The sequence below is a fragment of the Pezoporus flaviventris genome, unplaced genomic scaffold, assembly GCF_033815535.1.
Source record: "Pezoporus flaviventris isolate CSIRO_AGI_PZ_B2104156 unplaced genomic scaffold, CSIRO_AGI_Pfla_v1 ptg000031l, whole genome shotgun sequence".
NCBI classification, from domain to species: Eukaryota; Metazoa; Chordata; class Aves; order Psittaciformes; family Psittacidae; genus Pezoporus; species Pezoporus flaviventris.
Window position 1 is genome coordinate 58,677,017 of NW_026892579.1, and position 16,678 is coordinate 58,693,694.

The following is a 16,678-nucleotide window of genomic DNA, read 5'->3' on the forward strand; positions in this document are numbered from 1 at the left end:
CCACTCCCCTGCGCTGGGAAGGGGAATAGAATCAGAAGGGTAAAAATGAGAGAATTCATGGGTTGAGATAAAGGCAGTTTAATAGGTAAAGCAAAAGCTGCCCACACAAGCAAAGCCGAATGAGGAATTAATTCACCACTTTTCATGAGCAGGGAGGTGTTCAGCCACCTCCAGGACAGTAGGGCTTCATCAGGCACAATGGCTACCTGGGAAAACAAACACCATCACTCCCAATATTCCTCTTTTCCTTCTTCCCTCGGCTTTACTGCTGAGCATGATGTCATGCAGTATGGGATATCCCTTGGGGTAGTCAGGATCAGCTGTCCTGGCTGTGTCCCCTCCCAGGTCCTTGTGCACACCCAGCCTACTCATTGGTGAGGAGCAGAACAGCCCTTGATGCTGTGTAAGCATGGCTCAGCGGTAACTATATCACCTCTGCGCTATCAACAAATCCAAAAATAGCCCCATGCTAGATACTATGAAGAAAATTAACTCTATCCCACCCAAACCAGCACACCACCACCAAAAAATGGTATCAAGCAGAACTGGACTGGAAATCCCAGGACCTCTCCTTCCTGTGCCAGTGGTGAAAACTGTGTTGGCTGTCTCTTCACTGAGAATGAAAAGAATGTTAACATTTTATTTAAAAGGAACTGGATTTGGTTTGTTGTTGCCTGTTTATGACCCCTGATTTAGAATCATAGAATCACAGAATCGTTAGGGTTGGAAAGGACCTGAAGATCATCTAGTTCCAACACCCCTGCCATGGGCAGGGACACCTCACACTAAACCATGCCACCCAAGGCTCTGTTCAACCTGGCCTTGAACACTGCCAGGGATGGAGCATTCACAACCTCCCTGGGCAACCCATTCCAGTGCCTCAAAACCCTCACAGTAAAGAACTTCTTCCTTATATCCAATCTAAACTTCCCCTGTTTAAGTTTTAACCCGTTACCCCTTGTCCTATCACTACAGTCCCTAATGAAGAGTCCCTCCCCAGCATCCCTATAGGCCCCCTTCAGATACTGGAAGGCTGCTATGAGGTCTCCACGCACCCTTCCCTTCTCCAGGCTGAACAGCCCCAACTTCCTCAGCCCGTCTTCATACAGGAGGTGCTCCAGTCCCCTGATCATCCTCGTGGCCTCCTCTGGACTTGTTCCAACAGTTCCATGTCCTTTTTATGTTGAGGACACCAGAACTGCACACAAGGCTCCAGGTGAGGTCTCACAAGCGCAGAGTAGAGGGCACTCTAATCCTGTGCAGGTAAAAGCCAAAAACATCCTTCAAGTCACAATAGGGAAAGTCAAACCCCTAATTTGGAAGCACCAGCAGGGTGGACATCGGAAACATGCAGACTCACTCACTGGAGAGCTCCCAAGACCGACAACCGCTGAAATGAAAACATGACATAACAGATCAGTCAATGGTTCCTACTGAATAAGTCAGAGGGCTTCACAGTTAATCACTGCAGCCATCCGTGAACTCTCACAGGGTGCGGACAAACAATCAGCTTTGCCTTTGGGATGATGTCCATTCGATGGCGGGAGGCCCACATGCTCTGATTTCTTCTTGGCAAAAGCCTTGTTATCTGAGGATGTGTTAAGAGAAGAAGGATAACTGTTTGGATCAGTGCTAAAATCAGAAAATCAAGAGGGGAAAAGGAGGGAGGGGAAATTGGGAATCTGAATTCTCACAGTGTCATTGACCAGGAGGCTTGATGCGAGCATCCCTACATCAAGGTGTAACTCATGAAAGGTTGGCTGTCACCAGCCTTAGCCCTGGTTGAAAACCATGCAGTGGGATCCACGCCTCCGGAGGTGTGTGTTCCTGCAGGTCTCCTGGCTGTGCTCTTGGCACTGCTCTCATCAAAGTCAGCCCTGCAAGGACACGGGGAGATCCCCCAAAAGAGAAGGAGCCTACTATTGATTCACATGCTGGAAGAGGCTCTGTTTTCTCTCTTGTGCTGATGTCGTACATGTGCTGCTATGAACGAGTTCTCCTATTTAGCATGTTTGGACTTCCCTGAATCTCTCCCCTTGCTTTTCAGTTTGTGTATGGAAACAGCATTTCTGGCCAGTGGTTTTAGACTCCTTTGTCAACTGTAGCATAGAATAAAGACTGACATATTTTTGTATTTATTTTATATTTTTCTGTTGTACTTTCCCTTCCCCTTTTCTCTTCCCCTTTTCACAGGTAAATGGAAAGAAAAAAGGGTGAGGTGGGTAGAGAACAGCTGGGAAGAACGTAAGGGAAAAAAAATGAAGCATGATGTTTTGAGGAACAGTCTCAAACTAGGAATGAAAAATCCATTTTAGAAACGCTTCCGATGGGGAAAGAAACAATTATTTTGGAGGGTTAATTCTTTATTATTCACAAGAAAAAAGCAATCAAAACTGATTTTAAAAGAACCACATAGCTTTTTGTTGCTTTTGAGGTTGGTGGAACTGAATGTCTTGACAGAGTTTGCAGATACTTGCTTTCCTGTTTAGTTTAGTCTCTTTCCTGTCTCTGATTACCCTAATTTGGTGGAATATTCATTCCCAGACTTCCACAAAGCAAATGTTCCTCAGAGGGAAAGTTATCGAGAGAAAAGCATTTAAAAACAATAAGAATATGCCCGGTATCTCGAGTCAAATTTTGGTGCTAGGGCAAGCTGGGGGTCAAGACTTTGCATTGAGCTCTGGGGTAGGTGGTGGGGGATGCAGTTGCTTGTCGATGGTGTAGTTACTTATTTAGACAGAGATGATTCCCAGGAGCTCTGGCCATGGTGTAGGGATCATTAGGTCTGTCCATGAGGCTGGAAAGCAGAAAAGAGTCTTATTAAATCAGGATTATGGCCCCATCATGCCCTCCCAGTCTCTTTAGCCTGGTCTACTCCAAAAGCAGATGTGTGGCTGGATGTTTTCACAGTGTTTTCTGCTAGGCTGTGCCTTGCTGGTGCCAAGGGGAGGAACTGAAATGAATCTCCTTCTAAAAGCCAGACATTGGCAAAGCTTGGGCAGTGGGCTCTGTACAACCACGGCAGGGCTGGACCTTCACGGCGCTTGTGGATTTGAAAGCTCCAGGTGCCCCTGTCAGACCCTTGCACCGTCAGAGACATCGTCTGCTCCTCAGACAACCTGCTCCTGACAACCAGACAACCAGGTTCAGGCTGGTTCCTCAAGGAAGCATGCTCAGAGCCCATGCTTCCATGCTGCCTGCCACCCAGGAGCCTGTGGGATGGATGGTTGGACTGTGGGGACCCGGAGCACAGCCACAACCTGTCCTAGAGCAGAGGGTGGCTCCTGCCTCTCTGAGGGGTTCCTGGAGAGAGGAGGGGGACACTGAGAGGATGTGTGTGATCTGTGGGGACACTGTGGGCATGTCTGTGAGGCATGGGGACACTCAAGGGGACACGGAGGGGACATGTGCAAACCATGGGGACACTGCGGGGGATGCTGAGAAGAGATGAGTGAGCTGTGGGAATGTTGATACAGGGCCATGTGTGTGAACCAAGGAGACACTGAAGGGGTGTGTATGAACCATGGTGAGACTGAGGGGACATGTATGATCTGTGGGGACATTAAGGAGACATGTGTGAGCTATGGGGACACTGGGCGGGACACTGAGAAGAGATATGTGTGCTCTGGGGACACTGACAGAGACATCTGTTGAACCATGGGGACATTAAGGGGACATGTGTGACCTGTGGAGATACTCTGATGGGAATGTGTGTGAACCATAGGGACACCGAAGGGACGTGTGTGAGCTGTGGGGGCACTGACGGGGACAATGATGGGGATGTATGTGAACCATGGGGACACCGAAGGGACGTGTGTGAGCTGTGGGTGCACTGACGGGGACAATGATGGGGATGTATGTGAACCATGGGGACACCGAGGGGACATGTGTGAGCTGTGGGGACACGGAGGGGAACACAAACACGGATGTGTGTGAACATGGGGACATCAAGGGGACATGTGCGACCTGTGGGGACACTGACGGGGATGTGTGTGAACATGGGGACACCGAAGGGACATGTGTGAGCTGTGGGGGCACTGACGGGGATGTGTGTGAACATGGGGACACTGAGGGGACATGTGTGAGCTGTGGGGACACAAACACGGATGTGTGTGAACATGGGGACATCAAGGGGACATGTGTGAGCTGTGGGGACACTGAGGGGACAATGATGGGGATGTGTGTGAACCATGGGGACACCGAGGGGACATGTGTGAGCTGTGGGGATACTGATGGGGACACTGATGGGGATGTGTGTGAACCATGGGGACACCGAGGGGACATGTGTGAGCTGTGGGGATACTGATGGGGATGTGTGTGAACCATGGGGACACCGAGGCGACATGTGTGAGCTGTGGGGACATTGATGGGGACACTGATGGGGATGTGTGTGAACCATGGGAACACTGAGGGGACATGTGTGAGCTGTGGGGACACAGAGGGGGGACACAAACACGGATGTGTGTGAACCACGGGGACATCGAGGGGACATGTGCGACCTGTGGGGACACTGACGGGGATGTGTGTGAACATGGGGACACGGAGGGGACATGTGTGAGCTGTGGGGGCACGGAGGGGGACACAAACACGGATGTGTGTGAACATGGGGTCACTGACGGGACATGTGCGAGCTGTGGGGGCACGGAGGGGACTCGCATGCTGGATCCACGGTGACGCCTTTGGGGACCCTGAGGAGACCCCGGAGCGCACACGTGCGAGGTTGGCGCGGACACTGAGAGGGTCACGTGCGACCCGGCGCGGGTGGGCGGGGCCGCAGGGCGGGGCGGGGCGGGGCGGGGCGGGGCGCGGCGGCGGGGTCCGCGCTGTCAGTCTGGGCGCTGCCGCTCGGCAGCATGGAGGCAGCGCGGGACGGGAAGGCGGGCAGCGGCTCCAACGGCCATGCCGAGGGCCCGGCGGCGGAGCGCGGCCCGGGGCGCCTGCGGGGCTGCCGCGGCTTCCTGCGCCGCAACGCGCTGGTGCTGCTCACCGTGTCCGGCGTGGCGGCCGGCGTGGCGCTGGGGACCGCGGTGCGCGGAGCGGGGCTGAGCCCGGCGCAGGTGGCCTACCTGGCCTTCCCCGGGGAGCTGCTGCTGCGGATGCTGCGCATGGTGATCCTGCCGCTCGTGGTCTGCAGCCTGGTGTCGGGAGCCGCCAGCCTGGACACCCGCTCGCTCGGCCGCCTGGGAGGCATCGCCGTCGCTTATTTCCTAGGGACCACGCTGCTGGCGTCCGGCCTCGCCGTCGCGCTCGGCTTCATCATCCGTCCCGGCGCCGGAGCCGCCGGCCTTAACGCCCCCAGCCTGACGGGCGCCGTGCCCACCAGCAAGGAGACGGTGGACTCCTTCCTCGACCTCATCAGGTGAGGCCGCCGCGCTCCCCTTCCCCCGCCTTCCCCGCCGGAGGATGATGACAGACCCGGCAGTATTGCATGCTGCAGCCGCGGAACACCCCCCGTTCCCCCTCCTCCCCTCCCTCCTCCGCCTGGCTTTCCCAGCGGCGCCGCTTGCTGCCCGGGTACCCGGTCAGGTTTAGGGCCGCGTGGTGCTGAACCTCTCCCTCCTTCAGGCTTAATTGTGGCTCGAGGATGGGCCGGGGCTTGCTCGGAGATCTGGGTGCCGGGACCCGTCTTTAGTCACGCCTGGAGGGAGAGCGGCTCCTGGGTGCTCGCTGCAGGGCAGGCATGGCTCGCTTAGCACCTTCTCCTGTCCCGCTGCCTGGCCTTGCCCGTGTCCCGCAGGCAGGGAAGGGCAGGGCAGCTCTCCACATCCCTCTTTCTTTTATTCCCCCACGCTTCGCTTAGTCTTCATACACAAATCATAGAATGGTTTGGGTTGGAAGGGACCTTAAAGCTCCTCCAGTTCCAGCCCCCTGTCCCAGGCAGGGACACCTTCCGCTAGAGCAGGTTGCTCCAAGCCCTGTCCACCGTGGCCATCCAGGGATGGGGCATGCCAGCCTGCCTCTTACAGCACCCTCTCCATTGGTGCGGGCATGGAAATGCAACCCCATGTTTCCATCATATCCAAACATAGTCCTGGTATGAGGACACGATGTTAGTGAACTTCATTCCACCTCTGCACCTTGTAAAAGATCACCCAAACTAGCTAGAAGCAAGGCTTCCACTCATAACCAGGTTGCAGTCTTGGTTTATCCTTATTGCTCCTTGCAAAGCTGCAGACTTCACCATTGTTTTTTCTCAGAGCTGAGTTCTGTCCAGCTCTTTAAATAAGAGAGGAACACTTACATAAATGAGGCAAACATCCAGCCAGCTTTTTCAGTGCCGGACTTCCAGTTGCAGACTCTTGTGCTTTGATGAATCTTGGTGCAGAGCCCCAGATGTGAACAGCTGATGTGGTTTTGTTATCCCATGTCTGGCTCTGCTGCTTGTTCACATCCAAGCAGTGTTGAGCAGTCATGGAAAAGTGTATTGCAGGTGCCTGAGAAAAGCAGTGGAATAAAAGAAAACCGTGTCTCTCCCAGTGAGTGTAGCTGAGGGGGTGATGGGAAGTGATAGCCATCAATAGAGAGCATGGAGGTTTGCTGAAACATAGGAAGATGAACAGCTTTGGAGGTAGTGAATGTTGCTATGAAGATGCAAACAGAAGAGCAAAGGGAGGTGACCTGCATACGAGCAAAGTGGCTGGACAGTTGTGCTTAGCAAATATCTTGGTAATTACAAAGCTGTAACCCTAACTGTGTTTACAAATCCATGGTAATGCCCTTTTCTTTCCCAGAGAGAAGTATATTCCCTTTGCATAGAAAGCAAGCTCTGCTTTGTCCCATTGGCAACCACATGCTTCATGTCCTCAGCTCACCTCTTGTTCCTGACAGAGCGCGCTGAGAAGTATAACAGGGCAGTGGGAGTAGGTGGGCTGGCAGTGGAGTGACTTGGAGTTGAATGGAAATGTAGGGAGGTGAAGGAAGATTGCAAAAGAAAGGAATCAGCACAACCGGGATAGTTGGGAAGACGACTGCAGCAGCGGCTGCATCGGGTGCATCCTGGCGTGGCTGCTGTAGCTGGTGTTTCAGTGCTTTGTTGCCATGCAGCACAGAGTAGGCTGTAGCTGAGAAACAAGACAGGGATGCTCCAGTGAGCTTCAGGCTGTGGGTAACATCTGTGAAGTTGGGAGCAGAAAGCAGCATCTTGCTCTGGCCTGTAAATGCAGGTGGAGAGTTCATCTTGAAGGGGTTATAATGGTGGTGGGATTGTGTCCTTAACTCCAAAGTAATGCTCATAATGATGAAACTTGGGTTAAGCATGTGGGTTGCAGAGGGATTTCCTTCTGGGAAGTGAAGGGCCAGGAGCTTTCCCCCAGTGCATGTACAGTGGACTGTGAATTCAGCTTTTCCTTGGAGCCCCAGGGAAGGGCTGTTGCAGCCACACTGTTGGGCAGTCCAGGTGTCACAGCAGCAACAGCGAAATCCAGTCCAGAAAAGATGTGTTTGGACACAACCATCACTGAAAGTCCCAGTCTTAGCGCAAATCCCCAACAGCAAGTGATGTGATTTTCTAGAAATAATATCTTTCTCCCTCTGCCTTTTAATTTATTATGACTTTTTTTTAACTATTCTTGAAAATGTGAGTGTTCTGGTTTGAGCACTGATCTCGGTCCCTGCTGTGGTAGAAGGTACCAGAGTAACCTCATCTTCACTTAACCCTTCAGTCTATTGGGCCTGTGGGGCTGAAACCTTTTCTTTCTGTGTGAGTGGGTCTTGCAGCATCCCACTCTTTGCTTTTCCTTTTCTCTCTTTTGGTCACGAAACCAAAAAAGCAAAAAAACTTTGGTTTCAGTTGTGTCCCAAGAGTGGCTGTGTCCTTCAGAGCTTCACTGCTCAGTTTCTGATAATGGGTAAAAATGAGGCACAAATGGGTAAACTGAGTCCGTCTGCAGCACTGAAAGCAGATGTAAAACGTGGACCAAGGAAGAAAGAGCAGAGGCAATCACAGCTGTGAGTCATGGCTCCTTCCGAGATGACACAGGGTGTCCTTTCCCAGGATGCAGATTTCTTCTGCTTTTGGGAAGGGTGTTAGTTAATGACCAAAGACATTGGTTTCCGTTGTCACAGCAGTGTCTGGAGGCCAGCTTAATTCCTGGTTGCAGTTTTCCAGTTTTCCATTTCCACGTCTAAAGCTTCCACATAAACACACACATACGCATGCAGGCATGGCCTCTGGAAAAGACATTTGTCTTGGGCTTTGATAGCAAATGAATGATTACTCACTGGTGAATTGAAAAGCTGTCTCTGTTTTGTTTTGTCCATTGACCATAACCTCTGGGTCTAATTTGTCTGATGGAGCACCTTCCTAGCTTCCTTTCTGGCAAGTGCAGGAGGCAAGCCTTGAGTGTGTCTGGCCACTAAACTCTGGGACATGGGGTGGGGACAGTAGAGCTGTCCTGGAGGTGCCTTTGTGCCCCACAGCAGGAGTGGTGACGGCCCATCTCATCTCATCTCATCTTGGGTCTGTCATGTGGGCAGATCTTGGAGCTCCCTAAAAGATGAGCATGGCCCAAGGCAAGGAGAGGCTGCAGCTTAGTGATCATGGAAGGGATCCAGCAATTCAGAGGTGCTTCCACAAGGCTGGTGACTTAAAAAAGCCAAGATCAACAACAACAAAAGAAGTGGGGTGTGCTCTGAACCCAAAGGGTGACCTTGGATTTCTTAAACTCTGTCCTACACCAGTGAAGAAGGCCAGGCTCTGGAGCACTCTTGCTCCACAGGGTCTTAACTGAAGATGGGCCTCATGAGCATCTCCAGAGCATCTGGCATGAAGAGCAGCTTGGGTGTACCAAATAGGCAAGTGCCAAGCACCAGCAGAAGATGAGGAGAATGGAGGGAAACTGGTTTTGTCCCTTACTCATGTGTTGATGGAGAAGGCAAAACAATGGAGAATAAAGAGTGCTCGCCAGCTTGGCTATGAAGTGGGTAGCAGGTGGAGGAAGATGCTAGGTGTGATACCGTGGGATTTGGGGCTCAGCATCCCCTTGGGTAGGTGACGGTTTGGCTCTGATCATGTCAGATCTCTAACCAGAGAGAAGCAGGTGAGGAGGAGAGAGATGGTGACAAGGAGGTGCCTCCAGCCACCAGCTAACACAGCCTATATAGTTTGTTGGAAAGCAGTTGAAAACCACCAGGGTCAAGTGTTGTGCAAGAGTCTATTGATTAGTTACTACTTTTGACGGGCAATTGTCAAGAGTGCATGTTTTGATAAGGTCAGAGTTTTGATTCAGCTCTGATTTTTTATTTGCTGATACAACAAAATCAGACAGTTTCACAGAAACCTATTGATCCTGTCAAAGTTTCCAACAGTGGGTGATCCTGGCAATTCATTCCAGTGAGGTCAATGTTTTCCTGTAATTTTGTACAAAAGACTTCAGTAGAAAATCTCAGTCATCAAAAAGGAACAAAATATTTTATAATATATTTTTTTTTAGTGGCTTTCTTTGCCCGATGTTGGGATGAAAACATGTTTTGAAATTGCGGGACTGGCTTTGGGAAGGGAATCCTGTTTCTAATCCAGCCCTAGTTGTAATAGTCTAGGGAGGGAAGGAGGTGGTAGCATCATCTGCTTTTTATAGTAAGGGTACACAGAGGTTCAGGTGTCTGCCCTGAGTAGGGTCAGGGTTCCTCAGCCTGCCAGGCAAGCCTGCAAAAGCAGTTTACATTTTATTGCTCCTCACTGCCCATTCTGTCTCTCTGCCAGCGTTCACCAGCAGTGCTGCCAAAGGGAGTACCCACAGCACCATTAGCAAGCCCATGCATTGGCTCTGTGTGCCTTCAGAGCGGGAGGGGAGGCAGGATGAGCTTGAGTGCAAGGAGAAGCATCGGTTGTGTTCCACTGGCTGGGCTGCAGAGCGGGTGGCCAGGGTGGACCGTGGGGTCCAGAGCACTCAGCACCAGTCGCTCCGGTAGCACTTGTTTCTCATAGCCTTGGCCTTCCTGGTGAGTCACTCAAAAGCAGCAACCATGAAGGCTCTGGAATCCCAATGTGGAAAGAGAGCAAAGCTTGAGGAAAGGAGCGGGAGATGGCACCTTTGTAGTGATAAATAGAGCAAGAAGTGGCTGGGGAACAGCTGCAGTTACACCACAGCACATCCCTGAGATAGGCTTACCACTGGGTTTGCAGCTGTATCTTAACTCTGGGTACCCTCAGAAAAAAAGGAAGTAGTAAATGTTACTGTCCACTTTGTGTCATTTTCTGAGTCTGGATCCTCTCTTGAAGTATAGGGCGTCCTGACTGGGTTTTCTAGGAAGAACTCTGCTTTCTCATTCATGTGCTGGCACTGTCTGATGGGGTTTTTAATGAGCCTCTGAACATTTCTGCTCTTTCCTTTTGTTCTTTATATTCCCTGCCTTTTACTACTGACTCCCCCTAGTTACGGTTTATTTTACAAGCAACGAAGATACAGACTGCACCATTAAGGCAAAAAAGGATTAAATGATCTGTTCTAAGTAAATACGTTTTCATGTTTCTCTGTGTTAAAGCAGATGCACGCACTCATGTATCTGTGCAGGACATGCATCGTGCACTCACGTACATGTGAAACAGCAGATGAGGAGGACTGGTGTGTGATACTGAATGAAAATCTTGGGACAGGAAAACACTAAAAGTACTGGAGCAATCCAGGCTGAGCTCTGGCAGGTTGCCACCGATGGCAGTGAAGTTGCTGTCAGTGGACTCCTACCACTGAAAACACTTCATTGAGACAGGAATAGGAGATAACGCAACAGTTTTTTCTAGGCTTCCTCACAAAAGTGTGTTTTCCTGCAGCAAGGGTTTTGGCCTCAGAAATGGAACGTTTTTGTAAGAGGCAATGCAAGAGGAATGCGTAGTATTTTAGGGTTTTGTTCTGCTTGCCTGGATTTCCCTTCATGCTTTTGCTGCCAGAGCAAAGTTGTTTGCAGAGCTCTAGCAGAAGAATTGCTTAGAAACAGTTATTAATGATAACCCTTACACATGCAATGAAGGAGTTCCGGTGCCATCCTTATCCCACTGGTGGGAAGCTACCGGGGTAAAGAAGAGAGGAATTTGACCATAATAGCAAAATTGAGAAGGAGGGGACCTGAAGCCCCTTTTTGCTTCTGTTAGATCTTGAGGTTTCTGTAGGCATCTGGAATTCACAGCAGTGGATGTTACAGCAAAAATACAGTGAGACTTCCCTGCTAAATTCGGGGAGTGATGGTCCCTTTTTGAATGGTAGGAAAAGCTTTTCACTGGAGAAGAGGAAAAAGCTGCATTTATCCAGATGTGCATGGGGAGATGGTATGACAAGCACAACATTCGAGCAGGAGGTATTCAGACCCTGAAACTCCTGTGACTTTCTGGTTCCTGTTTTAAGAGGATGTGAGATGGGTGGTTTCTCACACTGTGTTTCGCAGGTACATGAAGGTTTCCTGGCTCAGGCCAGCTGCCAGTTGAGCCCCAGGACACGGATGTCACCCTTGACAGCTCTCTGATGGGTTTGATTTTGGTGGGGGTGGGCTCTCTGTATAAATCGCAGCAGGCAGAGACTTTCCTGCCTGGTGCTTAATAGGGGGGTACAGTCCCTCTGTATCACTTACTTTGCCTTTCCACCACAAAGGCAGTTTGGTCCGTAGGTGGTTGATCCATCCCTCTCCGTGGAGGAGATCCTGGCAGCAGTGAATCACTGGGGTGCATGCAGCCCATCTGTCCCTCTGCTGTAACGTCATGCGTCGCTGGCTCATCTCATTCTTTCCACGTACAGCATGTTTTGTCTGTTTGCATCACGGGGCCAAGGCTGCCTGATCCCAGACTCCTGTGCTGGGCTTCTTATCACCCAGACTCAGGGTTTCCCCAGTGGTGTGCTCTTGAGATAGCTCACATCTGCTTCAAAAAGGTGATTGTGTTCTGCGGCCCATGGCATGGCAGCAGCAGGGATGGGGCCGTTAGAAACAGCAGCAACAGTCAGCAGTCCAGTGATACAACCATGATGATTTTCGTAAGCTCCATGTTCACATCTGGTACAAGCTTTCAAAGCAAAAAAACCCCTTTCTCAACATTTGCAAAACCAGCTGGCAGACACCCACATTTAATTTGCATGCCCAATTACCCAGCTCATCAGCTTTCCTGTGTGCCGCTTCACCCGGACAGGAGGGATGTTCACACATCCCCATGCTTGGGCTGCTTGGGCTTGGGGACACAGTGGATGGCGAACGCCAGCTCGCAGGGACAGAGCTGGGTCTGGGTTTCTGCAGCGGGTGAACTTTGCCTCGCTGCGCGTGATGAGCAGTGCCTGCAGGCACGAGCGCATGATGAGCCCAGGCAGGTCACCAGCCTGCTTTTGCCTCTCCCTGCAGCACACAGCATCCTGACCCATTGTTCTTTGTAGGTGCCGCTGGGGTGTTGTTGCATGAATCTATCTTAAGGTGAAATCCTGTGGTCTGACCCACCTGTAATTAAAGCTTAATTTAATTTGCATGCTGACTGATCTTAGGTGAGCAATGAGTGTAGTCTGTGCAGAACTCGTGCCTCTGAGACAAGCCATTTATTTCTTGGTTGCTTTTTATGAGCTGATGCATTTTGTTCTCTAACTCCAGGATTTGAAGCGGAGAGGAACAAATCATTACTTTATGTATTGCTGGGACTTTGCAGGCAGGTGTACCTAGAAGTTGGGTTGAACAAAACAGAGCTCCCTCTAAGCTGCTGAACTAAGATCCATATATTTTACTTGTTGGATTGTCAGAAAGGCTCTTTGCTGTCCTCAGAGTCGAGTCCTGTGACCAGTGCTCCAGGGATAAAGAGTAGTGAGTGCTATACGCTTGTATTTGAATAGCTTTAGTGCTATTCACACTTGAAGCAAGAACCTGCCCCTTGTCTTGCCGTAGCAGGGCTGGTGGCATCACTCAAGTATGTGCATTAAGTATATGCTTGGAGTTAAGGTTGTGTTTAATTACTGAGACCCATGACTGACAGACTGTAAATTACGGAGGGTTTGGTTTCTTGGCCACATTCAAACGTTGGAGAGCCATATTATTTAGGCTTTAGGATTGCTTCCTTTGGCTTTGTTTTGTCAGGACAGAAAAGCTGATTTAAAGAAAAAAATAAAGTGATCTGATTCCTGGTTGTGTTTCAGTCTTTTTTCATCTCTTTGCTTCTTCAAAACCCAGTCAATTCTTTCCTCTTATAAAGCAATCATCCTGCTGTGAAAAGTAGAGGGAAAAAAATATCCTCATTATCCCAATGGCATGTTTTCCTTCTTTTGGTTAGAAGTGTGCATTGAGCCGGGCCCATTTCTGTATGTGATATTTTACTCCTGATAAAAGTAAGTTTGCTTTTATTTTTCATGAGGTTTTTACCAGGTGGCTCCAGCTGTGCAAGTATTGATGCACGATAGCGGCTCCGTTGCTCTTATGTGACCAGTTAGTTCTTAGTGTCTTTGCAGCGTTAGAGCTCACTCTCTCACTTTCAGGCAGACACCTATTTTCCCAAATTTTAATGGGAAAAAGTTGCTGTTGCTTTCATGCTCAGTGGAACATGGGCCCGAGAAGCCAAGTTATTCTTACGGCAATTTGGCTTTTGCAGCTGCCTCCCAATACACTTGTAATGCTACAGATAGAGGCTGAGGTAGTTCCCAGCAGCCACTTGCTTGATGAAGGTCCATGTACTTTACCTTGCTGTCAAGGCTGTGGGAAAACCCTCGCTGTATGGCAGGATAATGGAGTTATGCCATGAAAAAGACCCAAGTCCTTCTCTGTGCCATATCTTAATCTCCCTCTTGCTTTCAACGACTGGACTCTGCTGCTCTGTTCCTTGCTGCTGTCTGGATTTGCACTTTCCATGTAATTCATGGGCTGATCACAACCGAAAGCCTGGTTTAATATTGGGTTTGTCAGAGTAACTGTGGCAAAATCCAGGGGGAGGTTGGCAGGGCACAGCCTGCAGGTAGCTGCAGCTTCCTCGGAGCAGGACAAGGAGCAAAGGATGGGAAGAAGCTACCCCACTGTTACTGCTCTGGGTAATGTCTTTTGTTTCCATGAGTTCTCACGCCGCCTTGATGCATTTGGCTGGGAGTATATTCAGTCCATACCCCTAACCTTCCTGCTCCCACCAGCAGGGTCCTGCTGTGACCCCAGAGATCAGCTTTTACTCCTATTTGCTTTTTGTCACAGCAACAAAGGCTGCCATTTGGGCTAGGGGAGCACAAGCTCTTTGCCTCATATAAGGGAGGAAAGGAAGCATAGCCTTAAACCAACTATAAAGTACAGCAAGAAACAACTTTTTTTCTTACATGGTGCAGTTAACCATTTTTCCTGTCCTTGTTGCTTCGCAGATGCATGTAACACTGGAGGCCCAGTGGAAATGTACATCACTTTGCATGCTGTCTCCTCCACACAAGCCTGATGCTCGATTTGTGTTTCTGTATGAAGGCATTAGCAAATCCAGATGTTGCAGCTTTCCATATGAGCTGCCCTGCATTCATCTGTTCTGTTTAAGCCCTTGCAGAAAACTGTGGCCCATGTATGTCAGTGTTGAGGGAAGCTGACCTTGTTGTATTGAGGTGTTGAGCTGTTCTAAGTGGATTTTGCCGACTGGCTTGTCCTTCGTGTTGATGCAGTGAGCAAAGTGTAATCACATGAGTAATGTTAAAAGTCTGCCTGACCCTGGAGCTGTTGCTGCAGCTGGTGTGGCTAAGCCAGCTTCAGTAACCACTGGCTGATGTATAGCTAGCATCGTGTCTGATTGCCCCTGGTGTCTCTACCCACATGGTTAGGTGTGGAGACAGGCAGGGACCTTTTTGTGTGAGCAAAAGAAGATGGCATTCACACCTCTGGAGATGCAGCAAGACGTCTGCCCTGTGCTGCCACAGTATCTTACATAGTGTGTATCTCACTGATGCCAATACGCTTGCCTTTGCAGAAGGAACTCGGTTTCTGAGGGTAAAATCTTGTGGTGTGTTTGTTGTAGAAGTTCTACAAGAAATATTTCATTCTCTTGTTTGTATTTTACAGAAACCTGTTCCCTGCAAATCTTGTTGCTGCAGCTTTCCAAACGGTAAGATATGTGTGGGCTTCGGACATGAGCTACAGTGCACAGACAGACAAAGGGACTCCTCTTTTGTAGAAAAGGACTAGTCTCATAGAGTCACAGAATAGTTAGGGTTGGAAAGGACCTGAAGATCATCAAGTTCCAAACCCCCTGCCATGGGCAGGGACACCTCACACTAAACCATGCCACCCAAGGCTCTGTCCAACCTGGCCTTGAACACTGCCAGGGATGGAGCATTCACAGCTTCCCTGGGCAACCCATTCCAGTGCCTCACCACCCTCACAGTAAAGAACTTCTTCCTTATATCCAATCTAAACTTCCCCTGTTTAAGTTTGAACCCATTACCCCTTGTCCTATCACTACAGTCCCTAATGAAGAGTCCCTCCCCAGCATCCCTATAGGCCCCCTTCAGATACTGGAAGGCTGCTATGAGGTCTCCACGCAGCCTTCTCTTCTCCAGGCTGAACAGCCCCGACTTCCTCAGCCTGTCTTCATACGGGAGGTGCTCCAGTCCCCTGATCATCCTCGTGGCCTCCTCTGGACTTGTTCCAACAGTTCCATGTCCTTTTTATGTTGAGGACACCAGAACTGCACACAATACTCCAAGTGGGGTCTCACGAGAGCAGAGGGGCATGGTGCAGAAGATACCAAAAGTTAATTTACTTACAGTAGGTTGGATTTTTGAAAGCGCCTGATCCAATCAGACACCACTTCCATGGCAAATGGTTTGATTTTGAAAAATATTCCTCAAGCAAAGGCATATTCATAGCCTATTTCTGTACCTCCACCAGAAACGTTCTTTAAACCTTTATACTACAGGTGCTGTGTTGGGCAGCAGTGGCAACTCTGCTTTGTGCCAGGCTGCTGGGACAGCCTTCCCCTGCTTTGTAGGGAAACCCTTGGGTACATAGTTTGGAGCTGAGCTCAGAACAAGCTAAAGACTTTTAGGCTCCCATGCGTGTAAGCATTACCTGTTGCCTGCTGCTTTTATTTGCTATTTTTCCATTGTATCCCTTGCTGGATTAACTGTTCAGCCTGGCTTCTCTTCCGGCAGAGGACAAAGTGTGGTAGGGTGGCACTGACACCAGAACGTAGCATGGTTTAAACTGATGGGTAGGAGCTGTGGGGCTCCTAGAAGATTTTATTTAGTTTTTATTGCTTATTTTAGACATTGGGATAAACACTGTTGAAAACATTGCTATAGGGCAGAGTGATTCTTTACGGTACAGGAGCAGAATAGTAGTTTTTGCCTTCATGGTATTCTGTGGGTTTGTTTTTATATCAAAACTAAGGTCAAACTTTCAAAATCAAGTTCCATTTTTAGTGTCTATATAATACTGTACAAGTCAGTATGCCATAAATAAAAATAGGAGCAGTACAAAAATACAAGTAAGAAAAGGATATTCTATGATATCTCAAGTGTCAGGGTTCTGTATGTTCAGGGTTGAAATAAAGAAGTACTCCTTTCCCCTGTGCTGCTGTTGTCACTGGTTGTCACATAAGCTTTTCTTTCCCCTACTTTAGATCTAAAGAAAGCAATCCCAAAGAAGTGCCCTGCTTTTGCGAGGTGTCTCACTTATTTATCAAAGTAAACTGTTGCCCTAGATTTTAGGTATTTTACTGACAGTATTAATGCCTGCCCTGCCGTTTCTAACAGTGAAACAGCCAAAGTGC

The 16,678-nt window shown here is 49.5% G+C and overlaps 1 protein-coding gene and 1 long non-coding RNA gene across 2 annotated transcripts in view; both read left to right on the forward strand.

The window, feature by feature from the left end:
• Positions 1–16,678, forward strand: part of LOC133273243 (uncharacterized) — a 168,973-nt gene that overhangs the window by 85,675 nt on the left and 66,620 nt on the right. The gene's annotated exons all lie outside the window — the stretch shown is intronic.
• Positions 4,821–16,678, forward strand: part of SLC1A4 (solute carrier family 1 member 4) — a 35,185-nt gene continuing 23,327 nt past the window's right edge. Inside the window, exons 1-2 of the mRNA XM_061461452.1 lie at positions 4,821–5,359; positions 14,968–15,010. Of these exons, the coding sequence (XP_061317436.1) occupies positions 4,854–5,359; positions 14,968–15,010 (549 nt within the window). The 5' untranslated portion in view covers positions 4,821–4,853. The remainder of the gene's footprint in view (positions 5,360–14,967; positions 15,011–16,678) is intronic.